The 25,380-nt window shown below is 48.0% G+C and overlaps 1 protein-coding gene across 2 annotated transcripts in view; it reads left to right on the plus strand.

The window, feature by feature from the left end:
* Window positions 1–25,380, plus strand: part of ZNF76 (zinc finger protein 76) — a 32,932-nt gene that overhangs the window by 3,535 nt on the left and 4,017 nt on the right. For both annotated transcript variants that reach the window (XM_026482721.4, XM_048225711.2), the window contains exons 2-9: window positions 14,992–15,160; window positions 19,671–19,751; window positions 19,860–19,937; window positions 21,092–21,291; window positions 23,721–23,837; window positions 24,160–24,235; window positions 24,788–24,913; window positions 25,018–25,197. In XM_026482721.4, the coding sequence (XP_026338506.1) occupies window positions 15,088–15,160; window positions 19,671–19,751; window positions 19,860–19,937; window positions 21,092–21,291; window positions 23,721–23,837; window positions 24,160–24,235; window positions 24,788–24,913; window positions 25,018–25,197 (931 nt within the window). In that variant the 5' untranslated portion in view covers window positions 14,992–15,087. The remainder of the gene's footprint in view (window positions 1–14,991; window positions 15,161–19,670; window positions 19,752–19,859; window positions 19,938–21,091; window positions 21,292–23,720; window positions 23,838–24,159; window positions 24,236–24,787; window positions 24,914–25,017; window positions 25,198–25,380) is intronic.

Consider the following 25,380-nt stretch of genomic DNA (forward strand, 5'->3'; position numbering starts at 1 on the left):
GCTTGCTTGATCTTTCTTAGGACACAGGACATAGTCTGCCATGGATCTTAGTTATTTGTGTACTTCTCACTCACTCCCCAGCCCCATAGTGATCTTGAGAACAGAGGCTGAGTTTCCTTTGTCTTCCGTCACCTTAATCTGGTCCCTTACATTATGAGGTAGTCTAAATACTAACTGAATTGAATGAACTCACTCAAATTCTGCGTCAGGTAGAAACAAGTAAAAACAGCTCATGTCTGTGTTCTTTTTGTAGCCACAACAACCCCCATCCCCAAATCCCTGCAGAGGAGTAATGGGCAAGTCTCTTGATTTAAACAGTCTGGAATTTGGACACTTCCTTTTTCAGTCATTGGTCGGCTGGGGGAATGGGCGTGAGTGCTGGTTTTTTACTGTATATATGCTAAGACTAGAGGGATTGGTTACCCTAGTGGCTAGAACACAATGGTAACAAGGCCAGGGTCTGTTATATACAGACCAGCTCAAGAAAACAGCCTGGTGAAATATTTACTGGGGGTTGCGAAGACAACCAGGGAATAGGGGAAATCAAATTGGCAAAATGTTGGCAGTTGTTGAAGTTGAGTATAGGTTCATGGGACATGTTACACTATTCTTTCTAGGTTTGCGTATGTTTGAAATCTATAATAGAAGTAAAAAAAAAAAAAGCTAGGTGAACAAGTGCAAACTTAGCAATGTTCCTTGGAAAACACCTCAACACAAATGTTACTGAGTCAGTACTATTATCTAGGTTAAGTAGTATATTTAGTCTAACCTATCCCTGACCTCTTCTGTTTGTGAGATAGCAGGATGGTAAATGCAAAAATTAGCACCCTGCAGAATTTTGTACCAGTGGCCCAGAAATTGTAACATGCTGGCAGTAAGCACCTATTGCCCTGAACCTGAGAAGGTGAGGCAGTGTGAGGGGTGGGAGGTGAAGGAGACACCAGATCCCAACTAGGGTCTTCCCCTTCTGGCCAAAGGCCTTCAGATTACTGGGTGATCTTAAAGATATGAATATTCATTCATTCACTCACTTATTCATTCACTCCACGAATGTTTGCTGACTATCTGCTAGAGACCAGGTAGTTTTCAGTACCTGGAGTTAAAACAGCGAGTAAGGGGGCGCCTGGGTGGCTCAGTCATTAAGCGTCTGCCTTTGGCTCAGGGCGTGATCCCGGCGTTCTGGGATCGAGCCCCACATCGGGCTTCTCTGCTGGGAGCCTGCTTCTTCCTCTCCCACTCCCCCTGCTTGTGTTCCCTCTCTCACTGGCTGTCTCTCTCTCTCTCAAATAAATAAATAAAATCTTTTTAAAAAAAAAGCGAGTAAGACAAAGTTTCAGGACTTAGGGAGAGACATACAATAAACAAATAAATAAGTAAAATCTTATGTTGAGAAAATTAAGCAGAGAAGGGAGAGAGTACCAGGAGTCAGGGTGTTAAATTTTAAATAGGGTGGTTAAGGAAGTTCTCATTGAAAGGGTAACATTTGAGCAAAAACCTGTAAGAAGTTAAGCAGTGAGTCAAGCATATATCCGGGGGAAATGTATTCCGGTCAGAGGGAACAGCAAGTTCCCAGAGCAAGAGTATGCCTCGTATAGTCTATATTCGAGGAACATGAAGACGCCAGCTGGTCTGGCTGCCATAGAGTAAGAGGGGAAACAGAGCAGGAGATGTGGGGGTGGGAGTGGGTTGGTGGCAGGTCATGTCAGGATTTTATTGTGCAGCATGGGAGAGGAGCCATTGAAAGAAAGGTTCTAAGCAGATAAGTGGCGTGATCTGACATTCAGGATCATTCTGGCTACTTTGGTGAGAATAACCTGTAGAAGGCAAGAGTGGAAGGAGGGAAGCCGGTTAGGAGGCTACGGTAAGAGTCCAGGCAAGGGAAGCCGATGGCTTGAACCCAAAGTTAAAGCAGTGGAAGAGTGCGAAGTGGTTGGATTCTGGTTATATTTTGAAAGAGGAGGCAGCAGATTCTGCCAATGGATTGGATGTGGCATGCGAAAGAAATAGAGAAGGTGAGGATGGCTCCTCATTTTCGGCCTGAGCAACTGAAGGATGGAGTTACCATTTACTGAAATGGGGGAGCCTGGAGGAGGGGGCAGGGTGTGAGAAGGGATGGATAAAGAGTTCACTTGCGAATGTGTCAAGTTTCAGGTGTTTGGGGACATGGAGATGTTGCATAAGCAGCTGGATGGACAAGTCTGTTAGACATACGGAAATTTCTGCTCACCTGAGAGCTGAAAGAACACTATTCCTGAGCAAGAGACAGGGCAGTACATTGGAAGAACACTGGCAGTTCAGGTGTGAGGCCCGGTTTGCCTCCAGCTAGCTGCGTGAGCCTTTGGAATTCCGTCCCCCAGCTCTGGCCTCCAGATCTTCATCTGCAAAATGACTGCATTAGACTGGAAACGAGCTCTCTTCTCAGCCCACACCCATTGTGAGAGTCAGTGAATTAGTGCTCAGAGTCAACAAGATAACCTATCTGTATATCTGAGAGCATTTTGAAAACTGCTGAGCCCTACACCAGGTAGCAGTGTTGGTCGTCAGATTCCTTCCTTCGCTGAAGTAACACCCAGTGAGTGCTGGACACAGAGGATACAGTGACAGGGAAGATGCATCTGTGCCCTCGTGGAACCCTACAGACTAGCTCCCCCGTGCAGCTTCGCTGCTACGTGCAGAGGAAGCAGGCCAGAGTCTGGTGGTCGGCTGTGACATTAGCCAGGGAAAGCCTGTGCTTGACCTGGGTCTGGGAGAAAAGTGAATATGGATGTCGGAGATGAGGCAAGATGATATTCCAAGTGAGGGAACGTGGTCCTCCTAGCTGGGGCTGGGGAAGAGCTGGGGCGGTGGGACTCCGTTTCTTCCCTCCTTCATTCTTTCACTCAACATCTACCCCTCTGCTAGGATCTTCTCTTCAGGAGCTCCTAGTTCTGTAGATGGTTTCAAATCTGGCCTCAGGAGTCTCCATTAGAGCTCATTCACAGTACGTGGAGCTGATTTAGGATTCAGATTTGAGCTAAAGAGCTCAGTAAGCTATGTGGTCTAATGGTATTGCTCATTTAGTGTCCGGGGACACATTCTTTGTTAGGTGCTGATTACGCCAAAACACATGCTGTCCTGAAACGTAAGTTACAAGCAGTATAACAGAAAGTAGGAGTGTGGTTTTTTCTCCCAGAAGAGTCCCGATTTAAGGAGGACACACACCGTGGCAGAGTAATCCTGTCACTGCATCTGGAAGCACAATCGCTGTGCCGTGTTTATCCTTGTGTCGTTTAGATGTCAGTGTTTATATTGTAGGGAGAGTCTCTGATCAGCTAAACAAGAGTACAGGATACAGCCCATCTTCACTGACAGGTCACCCACAAAATTTGTTTAGGGTGGATATGTAATCATCAAATTTCATTTAACAGAATGGAGAAATTTTGTCCTGGTGAGTGAAACAAAACCACTGAACTAAAATCCAAGTTCAGCTAAAGCCTTTGTCATTAACCGATGGCCTTAAGCTACTGACAAAACGTCACATGCCCCTTGCCCTGGCAGCTCTTAGTGAAGGTAGAGAAGTGGGTGTTGACGTGAGGGTCTCCTGGATCCTATGCAGTTGTCTCTGTTTTGCTGGTAAGAAGCGCAGGGCCTGTTTAGGCTCCTCACTTAGAGCCCAGAATCAAAAAGATCTGGGCTGTTGGATATGATGTTCAAAGCCTCACAGCACATTAGACTGTCACCAGCCAGAAGGTCAACATTCGCCCCGAGCTTGCCCTCAGTAAATGGTTCATCTCTGAGATGCCCAGATGTAACTTGCTAGCTTGGTACTGTTTCTCACTGCATTATTGGAAGTCCCTGCTGCCATGGGATAGTTGATAAAGCATGACACCCATAGAGTAAGACCCAAGGAAATGGGAGCTCCGTGAGACTGCAGAACCAACCCGAGGCTTAGATGTGGGGGGTGTCCCTGAGATCAGAGTTCTGTCTGAGAATATCATCCTCTCAACTTAGGACGTCCTGTTTGAGGCCACAGAAACAGGGAGAAAGGCAGCCCCCGCTCAGCCACGACTTCGGCTGGACCCCCCCTTGTGACCAGGCCGGGGCCACATGTGCTAGAGCCAGCATGGTCTCGGGTCCTGTGGAGATTCGCTGTTGCCTCACGCTCAGCTTCATCACCTTTCCATGTGATCCATGAGTTGTGAAGCGAAGGTCTCAGATGTGGTTTTGCTACAAACCTATAACCTCAAGTCTGGGCTGTCAGCGCTGAACTAGCCAAGCCTCATGAATAGAGGATCAGCTATTCTTGAAGCCAACAAAAGGAGTGCAAGACATGCTTTCAGACTTTCTTCTTTTATTCATGTATTTGTATTTGTTCCTTTAACATAGATAATACATTCACGAGGCCTAAGTGCACTGAAAAGTCAACCTTGCGTTGCTATTCCCCAGTCACTTGGTTACCCTTCTGCAAGCAACCCTAGTTAGTCATTTCCCGACCATCTTGCCACAGATTTTTGTATGCCGGTGGCGGCATACCGAAGGCACTGTTTTATACCTTCCCATTTTTTTTTTTTTATTTTTTACTTAATATGTTTTGGGGATCTTGGCATGTCAGTATGTAAGGACTCCTCGTTTACTGATGTCTGCATCGTGTAGAAGTTCCATATTGATAGACATTTATGCTACTTCTCCTGTTTTTGCTATTACTATGTACAGGGGTGCCATGACTAACCTTAGACCCGTGCCACTTTCCACACACATACGTCTTCCTGCAGGCTAGACATGAAATTGCTGGGTCAGATGGTAGGTACATTTGTACTTTTGATCAATACTGCCAAATTGCCCTACACAGAGGTCATACCAGTGTATACTCCCCCAGCAGTGGAAGACTCTGCCAGTTTGCCCCACAGCGTCGTAGACATTGCTCTGAGTTAAAAATAAACAGATCACTGGGGCGTCTGGGTGGCTCAGTCGTTTAAGCGTCTGCCTTCAACTCAGGTCATGATCCCAGCGTTCTGGGATCGAGCCCTACATCAGGCTCCCTGCTCAGCAGGGAGCTGCTGCTTCTTCTCCTTCTGCTGCGCCTCCTGCTTGTACTCTCTTGCTCTCCATCGAATAAATAAATAAAATCTTTAAAAAATATATACAGATCACCTGCAGAGCAACATAGCATACTCAGTGATGGGACCCCACCTTGACACTCTATTCCGCAAGACATACAAAGCACAGCACAGCCCAGTTTGAGGAATATAGCATTTAAAAAAATAGTCGCCAGACCTCTGGTGGTTAGAAGAAAGGAAAAGCCTAGAGGAAGGAGTTCCCTACCTCAGTCCTTAGACTGGCATGAATTAAAGGTGAAATAGATGTCTTTTTCTGCAGGACTTGGCAGGGACGAGGTGCAGCTAGTGATGGGAGGGCTGGGAGGGAATAAAGGGAGACCCAAGAGGGAGGAGCTGGCAACCAAGCAAATGCGTTTCATATCCAGTAGAGAAGTGCCTCTCAGCTCCATGCTGGTTTCTTTCATTTCAGCGACTTTATCTTTTTTAAAGGTTATACCCCTTCCTTTTAGTACACCTGCTCGTTTCTTTTTGGCCTCTTTTGCTCTCGCCTCACTTGGAGTTAAGGTGTCTGTAAGTTGGAACTGGAAGAGTGTGCAACCTTATGTCTTGTTTCACTTAGTGTTCCTTTGTTCACTTTCCTCCATTAATCCAGATGGTCTTCATGGTTCTTGTCCAAAAGGCTTAAACAAGCATCCTGTGCAAGTAGTGCTTTTTTCTGTGCATTGCTTTTGTGGAATGAATTATGAAGACGAGGTTCTTAGATCTCAGATCCTGAACCTTCCCTGGTGGGGTTAAGCATTGATGGTTTGTCCTCTGGAGAACCTGAAGCAGTCTCTAGCACTGTCTGCAAGGCCCATTTGTGCCTGCCTCCTGGCTTTGCCAACATTGATGGTTGGAGACACACACACACACACACACACACACACACACACACACATATGTATTTTTTTTAATTATTAACAGACTTTATTTCTTTGAGCATTTTTAGGTTTATAGAAAAATTCTGTAGAAAATGCAGAGAATTCCCGGGGCACCTGGGTGGCTCAGTTGGTTAAGCGTCTGCCTTCGGTTCAGGTCATAATCCTGGGGTCCTGGGATCAAGCCCCACATTAATCAGTGGGGAGTCTGCTTCTCCCTCTCCCTCTGCCCCTCCCCTGGCTCATGCTCTCACACTCGTTTTTCTCACTCATTTTCTCCCTTTCAAATAAAATAAATAAAATCTTAAAAAAAAAAAAAAAAGAGGGATGCCTGGGTGGCTCAGTTGGTTAGGCATCTGCCTTCATCTCAGGACATGATCCCAGGACATAATCCCAGGGTCCCGGGATAGAGTCCTGCATCCGCTCCTTGCTCAGCAGGGAGTCTGCTTCTCCTTCTGCCTGCCACTCCCCCTGCTTGTGTTTTCTCTCTCTCTGACAAATAAATAAATAAAATATTTTTTAAAGTAATTTAAAAAAAAAAAGAAAAGAAAATGCAGAGTTCCCATTTACCCCCCCCCCCAGTTCCCAGTTTTCCCCATTAGTAACATCTTGCGTTAGTGTGGTATATTTGCTACAATTGATGAACTAATATTGATGCATTTGTATTAACTAAAGCTCATAGTTTGCATTGTGGTTCACTCTTTGTGCTGTATATTCTATGGGTTTTGACAAATACATAATGTCAGGTGTATGTCCAGCATTACAGAACCGTTCACTGACCTAAAAATGTCCTGCGCTCCATCTGTGCATCCGTCCTCTCCCACCCCCCCCCCCCACACCCTTGGCAAACACTGATACTATTCCTGTCTCTATAGTTTTGCCTTTTCCAGAAGTCGTATAGTTGGAACCATACTGTGTGTAGCCTTTTCAGATTGGCTTCTTTCACTTAGCAAAATGCATGTAAGTTTCCTCCATGTCTTTTCATGACTTAATAGCTCATTTCTTTTTTATCACTGAAAAATATTCTATTGTCTGGATGTACCACTGTTTATTGAAGGACATCTTAAGTTACTTCCAGCTTTCGGCAGTTATGAATAAAGCTGCTGTAAACAGCTATGTGCAGGTTTTCTGTGGACGTAAGTTTTCAACCCACTTAGGAGTAGGAACGCTGGATCCTTTGGTAAGGCTGTTAAATTTTGTAAGAAACTGCCAAGCTGCCTTCCACAGTACCATTTCATCCCCACCAGCCACGCATGAAAGTTCCTGTTCCTCCACATCCTTGCCATCATTAGTGTTATCATTGCTTTGACTTTGGGCTCTCGTGATAGGTGTGTAGTGGTATCTCATTGTCTGTTGGATGTTAATACTTTTACTTTGATTTATGGTGATGGGATAAGTATAATACCGCCATGATTATTCTTTCTTGTACTTTAATTACCAATGAGGGTAAACCTTTTTTGTATTATTTATTTACTACTATTGTCTGTCCTTGCATGAATTCATACTGTAGCCTTATTTGTCCAGTGGGAATTTGACACTGTTCCTGGAAGTTTGTATGTGTCGTGTGGGGGGGTTTTTTCCCACCTGATGTTTTTTATTGTGGTAAAATACACGTGACATAAAATTCACCATCTTATCCATTTTAAGTGTATATTTAAGTTGCATGTGTTTTTAATATCCTGTCTTATATTTTCTTTAATATTTTCCTTTAATACTGATTTTTTAAAAAAACTAACTCTTCTTTTGACTTGATTTTCTTTTGCTTCAAAAGAGAAAACTGCCTTTTCTTCCTAGTTGAGATTTGGATATTGTTCCATTTTGATCAACTGATTTAACCTTTTGGTCCCGGGGTGATATTTTTAGATAACATGATGCTCTTAAGTAACTATGATGATCCAGTCCCTCCTCCTGGCTGATGGCATGTTTCATTTTTAAATAGCTCTTCCCTGGGCACCTGGGTGGCTCAGTCAGTTAAGCATCTGCGTCCAGCTCAGGTCATGATCCCAGGGTCCTGGGATTTCTGCTCAGTGGGGAGACTACTTCTCCCTCCCTCTGCCTGCCTCTCCCCCTGCTTGTGTGCCCGCACTCTCTCTGTCAAATAAATAAATAAAATCTAAAAAAAAAAGGGACACCTGGGTGGCTCAGTTGGTTAAGCCTTTGTCTCAGGTCATGATTCCAGGATCTTGGGATAGAGTCCCGCATCAGGCTCTTCGCTCAGCGGGGATCCTGCTTCTCCCTCTGCCTGCTGCTCCCCCTGCTTGTGTGCTCTCTCTCACTCTCACTCTCTTTATCTCTGACAAATAAATAAAATCTTAAAAAAAAAATAGCCCTTCACAAGCCATCAGTGACCCCAAGTTGAATTCCAGAAACAAGTCAGATGTAACTTGATAGTATCTGTATTAATTTGCATATTGGTATAAAGCACGCCCTTAGGATTACCTTCTAGAATGACTTTATTGTGGACTTTTCTTTTCATGGACTGAAGGTGGGTTTGAAACTCAACCATGATTCAGTGTTCAGTGTTTATAAACTAAGGTGTTAAAATTCACCTTAAATTAGGACTGAAAATTAGGTTTTTAAAGTTACCTGTTTTAGTTTAAATGAATTCTGTTCTGCACTAAAGGGGTCTTCGTTTTCATTGCCCTTTTGGAATTAAAAATAATCCACTTTGCCTAATTACTCTCTTTTCTGTGACTAATTCAAATCTATAAAAATTGTAGTAGCCAAATAGGAACCATACTAAAAAGTGATTTGGGCTTTTAAAATCAGTGTGCCTTTTGCAAAGAGATGTTTAGCTGATGTTTTAAATATGTGTTATGTTAATGCAAGTTTCTGTTACTAATTTCCTGTTTTCTCTTTAGTGTTTGGAAACCCACAGAACCAAGCCTGTTTCGCTAGGTGTTTTGTGTGTGCATTGAAGTCTTTTCTATAATAACAAATACGGAATCATTTTACTACAGCTCTTCCAAATCTGGTTCGTATTTGTTTGCCACTTGACTCTCTCAGCCTCTGTCTCTCCCGACCTAATGTCACTTTGTCCTCTCTGAGAAGTTTTGTTTATTTCCAAATGAGGGATTTTCTGAGTGACAATTAAGTCTTCCATGCCCCCCCCCAAGTAGAACATTCTTCGCTTTCCAAGCAAATGTTTTGGTTTTTTCTTTTTTTCTTTTCTTTCTTTTTTTTTGGCGGGGGGAGGGGGGCTTTTAAATAACAGTTATCCTCTGCGCTGGCTGAAGCGGAGCACAGAAAGCCTTGTTCCAAATGTCCGAGGAGTTCGGGTTGGCAGAAAATGATGGAAGAGTGAACAGGTGCCTTTAGGCAAGGCAGCCTAGCTTGGGTATGGGTCAGATGAGATCCGAACCGTGCCAAAGTGCAGAAACACAAATATATGGTTGCCATTTAGTTACCCATCTTTCGTGGCCCTTAATTTTCTGCTTTGAGGAAGCACATCTTGTTTCATAGAAAGACCTAAAGATCGGAAGTATCCAAAAAGCTTTTCTAAATGTTATCTGTCCCCAGTAAATTATAATTTACGTTTTTACATTAGGAAACATTTATATATTATGAAGCAGTACGGCTCTTTCCTGCATCAGAGCCAACAATAGGTTAAGTTCATTTTAAAATGCAACAAACAGAAGCTGGCTGCAAATTCTGGAAGAGTCTGGAGTACTCCCTATTCATCCCTACCCATTGCCATGGCTCTTCTCTGCCCGCCCCAACCCACAATCCCCAGTCTGTCTCTCCCTTACACCCTGCTTAGGTCACTGGGGAGCTGACAAGCCTTATACCCTACAAGGAGAAAACAGAGCAGCTGCCCCTGCTCCCCCTCTGTCCTTGCTCAGAAGGCCACAGGAGTTATGAATCTGAAATGTCAAGTGCAAGCAGGAAATGTGCAGTCACAGTCGTCCTGTGGCAGTGACAAGCCTCTCTCTGGCTCTGCCAGTATCGCTGTTGTTAGTTTAGTACCAGCACAGAAGGATTCCGAGGAAAGCATTGTTTCACAAAGGAAAGGGAGAAAAATGGCACTCAGACACTTGTACACACCTGGTAGCCACAAAGCACCGTCCCCCCCGCCCCCCCCCGAGGTCAGGCTCTGTTGGAAGGCAGCACCAGAGATCAGAAAAGGTTGGAGAGCCAGAGAGGACTGTTTTAAAGGTTTATATTATGGGCTTCGGGAGGAAAATTGAATATTTAGCCTGGACATGAGAACATGTAAGGGAGTGGAGATTTGTTTTCTTTGAGTCTAAGAAGCGTTATTTTGGGAAATGTGGCTACCAGCTCTTTCCCTCTTTCCATTGTGGTCGGGTCCAGGAAGACTGGGTCTAAGTTATGGTGGCTGACACTGAAGTTAAACAATCAATAGTCAAGTGTCTTGTGTCGCACTGGATCAGCAGAAGGGAGACATGCACCGGATAGGATACTGAGAGGTATGGCCCTGGGCCGGCCAGCCTGGCTTGGACTGCTGGCTTCCGCACTTCGTAGCTGTGGGACCTTGGAATAAATGACTCTACCTCTAAGCCTCAGTCACCTCATCCATAAAGTGGGGAAAATGTACCTATTTCTTCATAGGGTTATTTTTAAGATTAAAACAGTTAATATAGGTAGAGTGCTTTGAACAGTGTCTCTGTGGTAAATATAATTAGCACGAGCAGTGGAAAGGATTTTAGGGTCATCTGGGGCAGCACTTCACATTACAGCTTAGGAGGCAGTCACAGGAGCTAGAATTGAGCAATAGAAGCCATTTCTGCAGACTTCTAGGCCAGGGCTGTTTCCGCTACTTATCTACCTTTTAGAAATGCCCGTTGCTTCGAAAGCACTTCCCTTTACGTTCCTCTTCATCCCCTCCTCCTCGGAGCCAGTTTTTCTAGGGTACTTCTTCTGTGCCAGCACCGTGCTACATGCTGACATATGTGACCTTGTTTAATCCTTACAGCAACCTGTGATGAAGGTGCTATTATTAGCCCCATTTTTTTTACAAGTGGCATCTGAAGCTCAGAGAGGTCCAGTTACTTGCCCAAGGGTACACAGCTGCACAGAGGTAGAGCCTGGGTTAGAGCCAGGCTGTCTCACTCCAGAACCTGTGTTGTTAACCGTGCCATGGATTTTCCTCAGAAAGTCCCAATAGACTAACAGATGTGCTAAATTAAACCAACTGTTGCCACAGCAGCCAGAGGAGCCAGCCATAAAGATTTGAGGCCATTTTGTAAGCCCATTTCAACCTATCATCTGCTTTGTTTTCAGACCTAGGTCTCATGTGTGTCCTTATTCTGACAATCCTGTTAACAAAAAACATGTTACCAAAGGAATTTCTCCCCCTGCTTAAGACTGAAAGTCATGGAGCAGACCAAGAGAGGCCAGGCCCAGAGCCTGTGGTTATCAGGGCTCTGGGCAAGGTTGGGGTCACTGCCAGGATCCTAGCAGACCAGGTAAGACGGGTCAGATGCCAGAATTCCTGTCTAGACCAATGGTTTGCCTTTAATCCCTGTAAGACTCTCATGACAATCTTAAACTCCCTTCTTTTCCGAAAAATGCACAAGCTTGCACACCAAAATAGTGTTTTCAGGTGGCTTTAGCTAAAAACCTCTGTACTAGGCCACACAGTAAAGTATTTAAGAGCGTACTCTGGAGCCAGATGGCCTGGATTCAAAATCCTCCTCTCCCACTTACTAGCTGTGCAACCTTGAGCCAAGTTACTTAGTGTCTCAGGCTTCAATTCCCTCAACTATAAGATGAGGATAATAACAGTATTTAATTGATTAATATCCTCATGAGCATTAAATGAGTTACTATGTATAAAATGCCTAGTACACGGTCTCCTTTACAGCACTGTTCCCTATTACTGCTAGTAGGGTCTTAGCCCATTCAGTAAATGTTTATGGGCAGAATGAATGAATAATCCTAGTGGGGATGGCAAGTCTAAAGTAGAACGTTCCAACCAGTGTGTCACAAGTGGGCTGTAGTTACGTAAAGATATTGACCCACTCAGCCCTTGGGGCTGCCAGAGCCCCAGCTGGTCGCTCCTGGCTTCAAGCGGCAGCATCTGCTATGTACAAACAGCCTTCCCTCTGGGTGCCCTGACAGGAAAACCGTTGGGGCGGCACTGATCGAGATCAGTTGGCAGATAGTGAGTACCAAGTAGGCAGTCCAGATCCCAAATCCAGGAGAATTCTGTGGACGGGTGGCAGTGAGAATCTTAACTGCTAAACCTAGAACAAGGCTTCACTACTATGGGCTCTGGCTCAAGTAGGCCAACCGCCAATGCAAGGGAAGTCCTACCAGCAGGATGCTTCAGCACCCCCTCCTTGCACACAAGGACCCGGCGAGTCCCTCCACAAGGATTTGCAGAGACCCCACCATGAACCAGAAACCAGGCTGGAGCCCAAAGTCCTGTGTGGGCAAGTGTGAAAGAGGCAGTGGTAAGTACTGAAGTCGGTGACTCCAGGCGAGCGCGTGCTAGGGAGAGGTAGCGCCAAGGGCAGCAGGGGTTTGTAACGCTCCCAGCCTTGCCTGCAAGGTGGAGTCCAAGGGCCATAGAAAGCTTTTGAAGAGTTTTGATCAAGGAAGTAGTGGATTTAGGTTTGTACTTTTTTTTCCCCCAAAGATTTTATTTATTAGAGAGAGAGCATGAACGGGGGAGGGGGCAGGCAGAGGGAGAGGGAGAAGCAGGCTCCCTGCTGAGCGGGGAACCTGACCTCGGGCTGATCCCAGGACCCCAAGATCACAACCCGAGCAGAAAGCAGATGCTTAACTCACTGAGCCACCCAGGTGCCCCTGTACTTTCTTTTAAAGTCACCCTGACACAATATTACAGAATGCCTAGGAATCGGGCAAGAGTTGATTTGAGGACATGCATTAGGAGGCTTTTACAGTAGTTAAGATGTGAGAGGTGATACTCACCCAAAATAGGTACATAGACTTCTTACGTTTTTTAAAATTGTTTTTAATTGAGGTATCATTGACGTACAACATTATATTTAAGTTTTAGAGATACAACATAATGACTTAATATCTGTATGTATTGCGAAATGATCACCCCAGTTAGTTTAGTTAATATCCATCACCATATGTAATTACAGATTGTTTTCTTGTGTTGAGAACTTTTAAGATTTATTCTCTTAGCAACCGCCAGATATGCAGTTCAGTATTAGTAACTATCGTCACCACGCTGTACATGACATCCCCATGACTGACTTATTTTATAACTGGAAGTTGGTAGCTTTTGACTCTCTTGATCCATTTTGCTGACCCCTGACCCGTGCCTCTGGCAACCAACAATCTGTTCTGTGTATCTATGAGTTTGGGTGTTTTTTGGGTGTTTTATATTCAATATACATTCATGAGTGAGACCATATAGTATTTGTCTTTCACTTATTTTACTTAGCATAATACTGTCTAGGTCCATCCACGTTGTCACAGATGGCAAGATTTCCTTTTTTTATGGCTAAATAATATCCTCTTGTATATATGCACTACAATTCCTCTATCCATTCATCCATCCATGGACACTGTTCCATGTCTAAGCTATTGTAAATAATGCTGAATGTGTCCATTTTTTTCCCTCAAGTCAATGTTTTTATTTTCTTTGGACAAATACCCAGAAGTGGAACTGCTAGATCATATGGTAGTTTTATTTTTTATTTTTCGAGGAACCTCCATCCTGTTTTCCAATTTACACCAATTTCCATTCCCGCCAACAGTGCACAAGGGTTCCCTTTTCTCCACATCCTCCCCAACACTTGCTATTTTGCATCTTTTTGATACTAGCCTTGCCAACAGGTGATATCTCATTGTGGCTTTGATTTGCATTTCTCTGGTGATTAAGGATGTGGACATCTTTTCATGTACCTGTTGGCCATTTGGATGTCTTCTTTGGAAAATGTCGATTCAGATCCTCTACCCGGCTTTTAACTGAATTGTTTGGGGGTTTTGCTATCAAGTTGTATGAGTTCTTCATATCTTTGGATATTAACCCCCCACCAGATACATGATTTGCAGATGTTTTCTCCCTTTCTATAGGTTGCCTTTTCATTTTATTAATGGTTTCCTTCGCCGTGCAGGAGCTTTTTTAGTTTGATGTAGTCCCACTTGTTTATTTTTGTTTTTGTTTCCTTTGCTTTTGGTGTCGAGTCCAAAAAATTGTAACCAAGACCATGTCAGGGAACTTACCACCTATGTTTTCTTCTAGGAGTTTTATGGTTTCAGGTCTTACATTCAAGTCTTTAATCCCTTTTGAGTTAATTTTTGTGTATGGTGTCAGATAGTGGTGTATTGAGACTTTTGAGGGAAAAGGAGGATCAAGGATGACCCCACTGATTCTGGGTGGCTGGAAATGCCAGCCCAGGGATAGGGGATACTGGAAGAGGAACAGTTCTGGGGAGCACATCAGGAGTTCTGTTGGGGACTCATTCTGTTTGTGAGGCCTGTGGGATGTTCACTGACAATGGTCAACAAGGCCGGTGGTTGGATGGATCCAAGCATAGGAGAGCTGTCAGAATGTGTAGAGATGCGATGTGCGCAGAACCAGCAGCATTGGGGCTGGCAGCCTGCCTTTAATGGGGCTTCCTCTTAAGGAGAGTGAGTTTAAAGATCTTATTTATTTATTTATTTATTTATTTATTTATTTGAGAGAGAGAGCGAGCAAGCAGGAGCAGGGGGAGGGGCAGAGGAAGAAGGAGAAGTGGCTCCCTGCTCAGCAGGGCTCGATCCCAGGACCCAGGGATCACGATCTGAGCTGAAGGCAAACACTTAACTGACTGAGCCACCCAGGCACCCCAGGAGAGTGAGTTTAAAAGTGGGTTTTGATCAGTGAATCTTACTTTACAATCAGCTTGGCTGGTATGCTTCTGTTGTATGCTCAACTTTTAGAATTCTTCAATATTTTATATTTTGAACCTTCTTCACAAAAGCCAACATAGTTCTATATTTTGAAGAATTCATCTCTTTTTCTTCTTGGCTGGCCTCATTCACTCTTTCCTTATGTGTCCTTGTAGCAGGAGGAAGCTATGTAACTCATAATGTGACACTGTCCATTTTCTCAGACTTGTGACCCAGAAGGAAATCTCTGACCTCAGCCGTGGCTCTTGGTGCTGGCCAGAAGCCAACTTCATGTCTGAGTGTACGAGTAGCAGTTTGCCATGGAGAGCTTGGGGCTGCAAACGGTGACCCTCAGTGATGGGACGACAGCCTATGTCCAGCAAGCTGTCAAAGGTGAGTGTTTCCAGATACCCCAGAATCTCACCCTGTCCCCCAGCCTCTGGAGACGACTGTCCCCTTCTGAGTCTCACCACCACCGTGCCCTCCCACTTGCATGCCATAGCTTACTCGGCATGAGAATTTCGTGAGGTCATTGACAAAAGGGGAACTCTTTAAAAGAAAATGCCATCGAGGCCAGCCTAGAAAATCAGACTAGCCCAGCTAGAGGAACCAAGACCTCTGAAAGGCAGAATTCCTTACATGTGGTAAGTAGGTCATAAATATTTCTGGAAATGAATGAACACTGTGCCGGTTATATGACTTCCTGCTTTTCAGATAATTCCCTGTGCAGTTTCTCAGTGCTTTCTAGAAACTTTCAAGTAAGTTAAGCCATGTACAGAGGGGAACACCCAAGCATAGATCTCGTGCCTTAGGCCCCACTAAGGTTGCCAGGAATAAAAATACAAGGTATATAGTTAAATTTGAATTGGGAAAAAAAACTGAATTGCAGATAAACAATGAATAATTTTGCAGTGCAAGTATGTCCCAAATACTGCATTGGCTAGATATGTATAAACATGGGAGGAAGCACTAAAAATAGTAAAATAATGGGGTGCCTGGGTGACTCAGTCGGCTAAGTGTTGGCCTTGGCTCAGGTCATGATCCTGGGGTCCTGGGATTGAGCCCCACATCGGGCTCTCTGCTCAGCAAGGAGTCTGCTTCTCCCTCCCCCTCTGCCCCTGCTCGTGTGCCCTCTCTCTTTCTCTCTTAAATAAATAAATAAAATCTTTAGAAAAATAAAATTAAAATAATAAAATAATAACACTAGGTACTGAGAAAGAATTTGCTGTTTATCTGAAATTTGGATTCACCTGAAATTCGATTCTCAAGAAACTTAAATTCAAGGCGGGTGTGGAGTCAGAACTGAGTGTCACTGAAGGACAGGGCCTTTGGGCCAGGGACACTCACCGCTGTGACAGCCTCCTTCCTCACCGGCATTCGCAGGCGTGCCAGATGGCCTGCGTGTCCTCCTCGGACAGCGCTGGGCAGCCATCGCCTCGCTCCTGCTCTTTATTTTGCCTCTTCTGGACCCTGTGAGCACCACCGTCCTCGTGAAGGCACTGTCATTGCAACATTGCCCGCCTTCATTTCAACACACTGTGAAAGTATATTTCAGTTCCCAAGAGAAATTGTTTGTTGATTTTATTTTAAATTGTCTGCTTCCTGATGACGAAAAGAGGCCCCTTAATCTCATTAGTAAGCTCTTTCCATATGACAGCATTGGGGGGGGGTTGCCTTCTGGAAAGGTTTTTTGTCAAGAGCTGTCTATGCTGTGTGGGTCTGGTTGGCTTCGTCTGCTTGAGAGCGGAACTTCTCTGGAATACTTTTGGAGCCTGAAACTTTGCAGACTTCCCAACACAGGTCTTGCCCCTCTGCTGCAGTTGCAGCGGAATGAGACCGAAGAACTTAGGAAGCATGGAAATGGCTGTGTCTGCTCCCCGGACCCAGTTATTCCCCGTGCCTTGGTCTTGTGCTGTGAATGAATGGTCAAATGAATGAATAAAAAGCAAGTGGCCGCGCTTGGCCTGAGAAAGCCACCCTCTTTTCTTACGTCTTCGCCTTTAATGTGTGGGTCTCCTTGCCTCCCACACCTCCCCGTTTCTCGTGTCGCTGTTCTCTGGCTGTTCTCTGGCTCCTCCACGGCGCTGTCGCGTGTGCGCACACAGACTATGCACAACCAATTTCGTACTGCTGAGGGGAGAGCCAGCCTTCAGCTCTTGACCAGGGCACTGTCATCGTTGTCAGCAGCCAGCTCTCTCGGGGCCCAGCTCAGGCAGCGGGCGGCCCTAAAAGTTGATGAGATTTGTCTATCATCAGGGTAAGCATAAAACGTGTTATTCAAGCTCAACACTTTTGAGAGTGGAAGCGTGTGTTGTGAATAAAAATTCACTGAGACTGTTCGGGGCAAACGGGAACATATGGCTACCTCTCCATAATGGGACATGAGGGCCATGTCAGTCAGCTGTCGTCCCCACCTGGCCCTCTGCGTTGGCGTCTCTGGTGTGAGAGGTGATTCTAGGTTGACATCTTTTGTCAGTAACTCTTCTCAACCTTTGGTCTTGTGCCTCGAAGCAGTTGCCACTGTGCTAGCAGAAGCTCTACGGCTCTCAGAACCCCAAGTGTGGTGCCCTGGCCGTGACAGATAAGGCATTAAATGCAGGGAAGCCGGTGGCTTCCTGATGGGAAGAGGTGAGGGGGTCCCACTCCCTCTTCTTACTGCCTTTCTCCTACTTCTTACCTTTGTCTCTACCTCACCTGTCTTCAGCTGAGTTGTAGAACTGTGGGTTATTGACCTGAGAAGACTCGGTGTGGAGGCGACTTTGTGGATTCTTCTGAGGGGGACATAGCAGAGTTAGGCCAGAAGCAGCTGCCTGGTCTTTTCCCCACATAAGAGCTCAAATTCCTAAACCTGAAACTTGTGAAGAAAGGAGTCAGCAAACCACTTGTCACGAACTCTTCCCTCTCCCTTCTTACCTTTCTCACTTCTTTCCCCCGTATCCCCTGGGAAACTCACTGGACATGAGGAGAGGCCTGTCTAATCCTAATTCTATAAAGATTTGTTTTTACTTTATTTATTTGCAAGAGAGAGAAAGCACAAGCAGGCGGAGCAGCAGGCAGAGGGAGAAGCAGGCTCCTCGCTGAACAGGGACCCCGATGCGGGACTTGATCTTAGGACCCTGGGATCATGACCTGAGCCGAAGGCAGATGCTTCACCGATTGAGCCACCCAGGCATCCCTGTCTAATCCTAATTCTACATTTAAAAAAAAATATTTCATTTATTTATTTATTTGACAGAGAACAAGCAGGGGGAGCAGCAGAGGGAGATGGAGAAGCAGGCTCCCACTGAGCAGAGAGCCCGACACAGGGCCCGATCCCAGGACACTGGGATCATAATCTCAGCTGAAGGCAGACGCCTAACTGACTGAGCCACCCAGGAGCCCCTAATCCTAATTCTAAGCCGAAGAGCCTGTTGCTCTTATAAGTGCTTCCCAGTAAGCCCCCCTCTACCGCCACCATGTCTAAAAATGAATGAATGAATGAATGAAATCTTTAAGAAAAAAATGCTTCCCGATAAGGATCTGAGGCAAAGGAAAGGTAATATCGCAGGAACTCTGGAGTCTTGTTACGTTTTATGCTGCTTGCTTGTTGCCTTAAGTGAGTCATCTTTTAATTAGAAAATTGAAATGATAATGTCAGAGATGAATGGAGGAGACATTCCCCACAGTGGCAGTGGAAGAAGGCCTAGAGGACAAGCAAAAGCACAGCAGTTGCGTTCACATTAGCTCCCTGTCGCTTTATTTTGTTTCTTCCAAAATGCAGAGCGGGTTTATGATGATAAAAGCTAAGGCACGGGGTGCCTGGGTGGCACAGTCGTTAGGCATCCTGCTCTTGGTTTCGGCTCAGGTCGTGATCGCAGGGTCGTGGGATCGAGCCCTGAGTTGGGCTCTGCACTCAGTGAGGAAGTCTGCTAAAGTTTCTCTCTCTCCCTCTCTCTCTGCCCCTCCCTACCGCTCGCTCTCTCTCAAATAAATAAATAAATTTTTTTTTTAAGATTTTATTTATTTATTTGACAGAGAGAGACAGCCAGCGAGAGAGGGAACACAAGCAGGGGGAGTGGGAGAGGAAGAAGCAGGCTCCCAGCGGAGGAGCCTGATGTGGGGCTCGATCCCAGAACGCCAGGATCACACCCTGAGCCGAAGGCAGACGCTTAACGACTGAGCCACCCAGGCGCCCTAATAAATAAGTAAATCTTAAAAAAAAAAAAAAAAAAAACAAGGCTTATTGAGGGCTGACCACCCATGCTCCTGGCATTGTTTTATATTCATTAATTTATTTAACACTCACAGCAACCTAGTGACAAAGACACAGTTTTTAATCCTCTTTTTAGGAGGAGGAAACTGAGGCCCAGGGAGGTTAATAAACTGTCTGAGAACACACAGCTAGTAAGAAGGAGAGCTGAAATTCAAACCCAGGATGCCTGGACAGTTCCAGAGCCGCTTGCTTTTAAACACTGCGCTTTGTTGCCTTATTACAAGCTCTAGTTCTGGTATACTGCACAGTGGGAGACAAGGAATGTATTTTGATTTGTTAGTCTGAGTGCTGAATTTTGACCCACTGAGGTCTTTCCAGGTTTCAGGGCATTCTTTGTTTTCTATTTAGATCATTCGTGGCAGCTTACCGTTAGACTGAAGCCCCCACTTCAGCGAGCATGGATGGAATAATGAAGTTGCTCCCCCTTGAGTAGAGGAAGGGACTCTGTTGGGAGCTGTGGGGTTCCTTGTGGTGGGATGTCTTCACCCCGAGTACCGCTGAGCCCCAGGCCCAGGGAAGCAAGGAGCAGGGGAAATAGGGCATGTCGCCTGTGCTTAGACATGCCTCAGACAGGCCTCTTCGAGAAGCAGGCAGGTGTCCCTCGTCCCTCTTCAGGGCCTGACCTGCGCCTCTCTGTTTCCACCTGCACAGGAGAGAAGCTGCTAGAAGGGCAAGTGATCCAGCTCGAGGACGGGACCACCGCATACATTCACCAAGTGACGGTGCAGAAAGGTGAGTGCCCAAGACACCCCAGCCTCATGGAGGCCAGGCAGCTCCCATTGAGGGAGGGGTGGGATGGTATCGAGCTCCAGAGAAAGGCAAGCATTGCTCTCCTTACAGAACCTCTCTCCTTTGAGGATGGACAGCCTGTACAGCTGGAGGATGGCAGCATGGCATACATACACCGCACACCCAAAGGTGGGGTCACGGTCATCACGACTGGCGGGCGGAAGGGAGGCAGAATTGGCAGAGGTTGGGGCATAGCCATGGGAGCTGGAGTGCCCAAGCTCACCCGGATTAGCAGGCTCACCTACCTTCCCTGGTGCCCACCATCAGAGCGGCAGTGTCTGCCTCCGGGAAACTGAGCCCTGGGGCTCAATAGCATGGGCCTCGGCGGTGGCTTTGTCTCTGACACAGCTGTAAGCTCTTAGGGCTTTAGATAGGACCCAAGGACATCATCCAAGACCAGGAGTAAAAACTTAGTAACATTTAAGACTGAAGTCTCTAAGTACTGAGGAGTAACGGTTTATTCCTTCTGCAGGTAGTTTCTTGAGCAGCTGCTGCGTGGCAGGCACTGCGCTAGGTGTGGAGTGTACAAGTGAGGACAGAGGCAGACATGCTCCCTGCTCTTCTAGAGGCCAGTGGGGGAAATAGAAGTGAGACAAACTGTCACCGACGAACTGATCATCATAAACGGAGATCCAGCTCAGGGAGGGCTTCCCTGCAGGAGGGACGCTCGGGCTGAGAACTGAAGGGTAGACTTAGCTGGAGGAAGAGAGACAGCAGGGAACAGAAGGAACAGCATGTGAGGCTCAGAGGTGGAAGGAGGAAGAATGGCATGTTCCAAGGAACTGCTAGGAGCCAAAAGTGTGGCGGGGGGGTGGCAAGGTAGGTAAGATGAGAAAGGCAGGGACCAGAGCGCTGGGGCTTGAGTGTCAAGATAAGGGTTTTGTTGTCGGGCTCTATCCTGAGACCTGTGGGAAGCGGTGGAACCATCAGGTAACATGATCTCCTGTGTCCTGCAAAGATCCCTCTTGATGCTGTGCGGCCTGGAGGGAATTAGAGGGCCACCAGTTAGGAGGTTCTTGTGGTCATCTAAGGCCAGCAGGATGGTGATCCCTTCGGGTCCTCAGGGACCTTCTGAGCTCCCAGTCAGTGCTCCATAGGAGACCTTGTCCTCGGGAGAGCTGGCCCTAGAAGAAGGGCCAGCCAGAGAGAATCACCCAAGGGGAGGGACCAGGAGATGCCGAAACCTTCCTTGGTGTATGTACCTCTCATTACCTTCAAGCCAGGGTCCCCGCCATACCTCTTGCCCTTGTGTGGCCCCGGGGCTAACCACATGTTCCCCACAGAGGGCTATGACCCCAGTGCCCTGGAAGCCGTCCAGCTGGAAGACGGATCCACCGCCTACATTCACCACCCTGTGGCTGTGCCGCCAGACAGCACCATCCTGGCTGTGCAGACGGAGGTGGGCTTGGAGGACCTGGCCGCGGAGGATGACGAGGGCTTCAGCGCAGACACGGTGGTGGCCCTGGAGCAGTATGCCAGCAAGGTGAGCTCGTGGAGCCTGACGTGGCCCGTCAGCTCCCTTGGCCCCTAGAATGCCAGCACTCTAGGGGACAAGGGCAGTCCTGGGGTTGGGCCTGGCCCGAGCTACTCCCCTTCTTGCCCCTCCACCCCGGCTCCCCCGACGCATCTGTGACATCATTGCCCACGGCGTGTGCGACAGCATAGCTGGGGCCCCCGACAGCTGCTGACACTCCCCCTGGTTTATGCCGTCTCTGAGGAGGGAAGGCGGCTGCAAGGAACGGTGACATTTGTACAGTGGCGACTTAAAGCCAGCTTCACTTTGGCTGTTGTAATCCTCCTCCATGCTGCCGGAGAAAGCCCTTGCCAGTGACTTTATTAGTTTTCCGGGCCCCCGAGGTCAGACGGTTTCGTATTTATTTCTTCTCTGCAACTCATTTAGTCATTTGGGAAAATAACCTCAGTAGGCAGTGACGAGGGCAGATGCAGCAAGCAGCTGGGGTTCTTGGAACAGGGGCTCGCACAGCAGCTCAGCTGCGAGGAAGGAAGATCCTGGCTGTCCCGGTGTCGGTCAGTCGGGGCTCTCTCTGCCGGAGCGGCGGTCCCGCCCACGGGGGACGTGGGCACAGAGATCTGTGAGCATGCCAAACCAGGGGACACCCTCCCTGGGGTGAACTGCAGAGCTGCAGGGGGAACATGGCAGGGCTTCCTGGGGCACTGATGTTACCCAGAGATTTGGGGGGGGGGTGTTTTTATACTAAGACTATGTGGCAGTATCAGAGGAGAAGAGGAAACTCAAGTCTTTCCAACATAGAAGCACAAAACTTGATAGCAGACCACTTTGGGCTCTGGCCACTCCCACCGGCATCCCCTACGGTGTGTTTGAGAAAACATATTTGAGACTTGCTCCTGTTAGAAAGACAACGGGGCTTGGAACAGAGACAACATGAGCCCCGAGGTCTGTGCTGGCTCTGCCTCTACCTAGTCTGACCTTGAGTGAGTCGTTCTGCTCCCAGGCCTTAGCTCGCTCCTCTGAGAGGATGAGACAGGACTAGATGACCTCAGAGGTCACTTCCAACCCTGAAGTTTCTTGATTCCCCCGAGAGCCAGTGAGGCATGGCAATGAAATCCGAACACCTGAGTGCGTTAGCCCGCCAAGCAGGCCTGGCCACCTGTGACTCTCCCACCACCCCCCCCACCCCGCCATTCACCAGCTGTTTAAGTGTCTGTGAAATTTTGTCAGCTGCTTGACCCCCTGACCTGGAGCTGACAGACCTTGCCATGAATTTGGCTCACCAGTTCGTCTCCTACTCCCCGTGCCTTCCCAAGATCCATTTCAGGAGCTCCTGGGAAGGCCAAAGTGTCCTGGAAACAAAGACTAAGGGACAGTCCCAACAGGAACCTGCTCAGGAAAGCAAAAGAGCAGTCAGGGCTCACTGAAGCCCGGGGCAGGTGTGAAGCAGTGTTCCTGAGAAAGGTGACAGGGGAGGGGACTTGTCAGCCAGCTGGGTGCTGTGGTTAGAGCCGAAACTTCTGGTGAGGACTTGCAGGCCCCTGCGCTGGGCGCTTCTGCAGTTTGCTGCTTGTGGCCACCTCACGCTGGTGAACCTGGGTGAGCTTACCCCGCAGCAGGCCTCCTGTTAATGCCCCTGCTGAGCACTGGTCTCCCACAGGGAGGGAGGGGTCTCCTCCCATCAGAGGATAATGGTGTCCAGAGCTGTGGCCTCTTAGGTGCGTGTGGTCAAAAGTGGAGGTTGCTGGGGTACTTGGCTGGCTCAGTCAGTGGAGCGTGGGACTCTTGATCTCAGGTTGTGGGTTCAAGTCCCATACTGGGGGTAGAGATTACTTAAAAATAGAATCTCAAGGAGTGCGTGGGTGGCACAGTTGGTTGAGTGCCCGACTCTTGGTTTCGGCTCAGGGTGTGATCTCAGTGTCCTGAGATCGAGCCCCACGTCAGGCTCCACGCTCAGCGTGAAGTCTGCTTAAGATTCTCTCTCCCTCTGCCCCTCCGCCTCCGCACTCCTTGCACGTGCTCTGTCTGTCATAAATAAATACATTGATGAATAAATAAATAAATAAATTTTCTTTTAAGATTTTTTTTAAAAAGTGGGGGTTGCTAGCTCTCAGGCTAGCTCGGGGGTGGCCTGAATGACCACCTTACGTCACTGTCTGGGAGATGGCCTTCCTTCCATAGCTGTCACAGCCCCTGTGACATTGAGTTCTTCCTCTGTCTGTGACAAGTGGGTGGGGACTCCACATGCCAGCCCTGTTCTTCTGTGGGGTGCTTCAGTGCCTGTTTCCTGTCTGTCTCGGTCTGTCTCCCCTGGTTGCCCTTCTCCCCCTGGCAGGTTTAACTCTGTGTGTTGGGTCATAAGCTGCCAGCTGGGCCCTGTATCCTACCTCCTCCTTCTCGTCATTGAAGAGGATAGGAACCTCGAGATTTTTTTCCCTCAGGTTCTGCATGACAGCCAGACTCCCCATAACGGCAAAGGACAGCAGGTTGGGGACAGAGCATTCCGCTGTGGCTACAAAGGCTGTGGGCGTCTCTACACCACTGCTCATCACTTAAAGGTAAGGTCATCAAGTACACCTTTCAGCCTTACTGTTTTCCCCACCGGGCTGTAATTCTACCTTCCCGCTTTGACTAGAACCGGTCCCTGCTCTACTGAAAGGAAGAGATGAGTGTACTGAAATGTCAGCCTAGGGGCCTGTGACACACGTGAAGAGGGCAGGAAGGAAGAGAATCAGGGAGGGCCCTCTGGAGGAGGTGGCCTCTCAGCTAAAGAGCAGAATAAAGGAGATGGCCAGGACCGATACTCTGAGCCCTAAAGACAACCGAAGAGCCCTTCCGTCCCCCAGTCCCTCTGAGTCCCATGGTTGCTTGTCCTCACAGGTGCATGAAAGAGCTCATACGGGTGATCGTCCATACAGGTGTGATTTCCCCAGCTGCGGAAAGGCATTTGCCACAGGTAACCTACCTGGAAGCAGACTAAATAAAGGTGGACTGCTTCCAGCTGAGGGCGGAGAGTTCTAGATTCACTTTGGGAATTTCCTGCCTTCTTGGAGAAACTGCTGCCCAAGCGCTCTGACTTGCAGGGCACCGTCTTTGGAGGAAACCCCCTTGTGAGAAGTGGGGGCAGCATAGTCCAGGCCCGCGAAGGGAGCCGGGGGCTTGGTAGAGAGACCCTACCTCCTGCATTGGCTGTGGAGTATTGGGCTATTGGCATCTCTCTGGGCTTCATTTCCCCTCGGAAACCTCTAGCCGTAGCTCTCAGACTCATGTTCCAGAATGGCAGTGGCTGCCCCTGGAGAGGGAGGAGAGCAGCACGGGCTTTCCCAGCCCCTCTGATCTGTGCCGGCTGGGCAGGGATAGAGGCAGACATAGGCTTCTTGTGCCTGAGTTGCTGTGGCACCACAGAACACACTTGAAGATGGAGAGCCTCTGAATTCAGACAATGAGGCAGTGGGGGATGAGATTCCGCGGAGTGCTCTCCTCATCCCTCCCTCCCGCATGCGGACAGGGTATGGGCTGAAGAGCCACGTGCGCACCCACACCGGTGAAAAGCCATATAAGTGCCCAGAGGAGCTGTGCAGCAAGGCCTTCAAGACCTCAGGTGACCTGCAGAAGCACGTCCGGACGCACACCGGTAGGCGGGCCCTGCCCCGTTCGCCCTTGGACCTGGAGCTCCTCACTCTGGCATGACCGGCCCGCCTCCTGAGCCAGCCCGCCCCACACACCCCGTCTCCACAGGTGAACGCCCGTTCCGGTGCCCCTTCGAGGGCTGCGGCCGCTCCTTCACCACATCTAATATCCGCAAGGTACACGTGCGCACCCACACAGGCGAGCGGCCCTACACCTGCCCCGAGCCCCACTGTGGCCGCGGCTTCACCAGCGCCACCAACTACAAGAACCACGTGCGCATCCACACAGGTGGGCCAGCTGGCACGCGAGAAGCGCCCCTTCTGAGGCCCCGGCCCTCTCGACTCTAGGCTTCTGACCCGAGACATGTTCTCGACTCCGACCCGGAGCCCTTCGGCTGGCCATTGCAGGCTGGCCTGTGGGCGGGGAGAGGGGGCTCTGTGGTTGCAGCCAGAACCACTGTCTCACTTGCAG

This window comes from Ursus arctos, unplaced genomic scaffold (assembly GCF_023065955.2).
Source record: "Ursus arctos isolate Adak ecotype North America unplaced genomic scaffold, UrsArc2.0 scaffold_31, whole genome shotgun sequence".
In the NCBI taxonomy this organism is placed as follows: Eukaryota; Metazoa; Chordata; class Mammalia; order Carnivora; family Ursidae; genus Ursus; species Ursus arctos.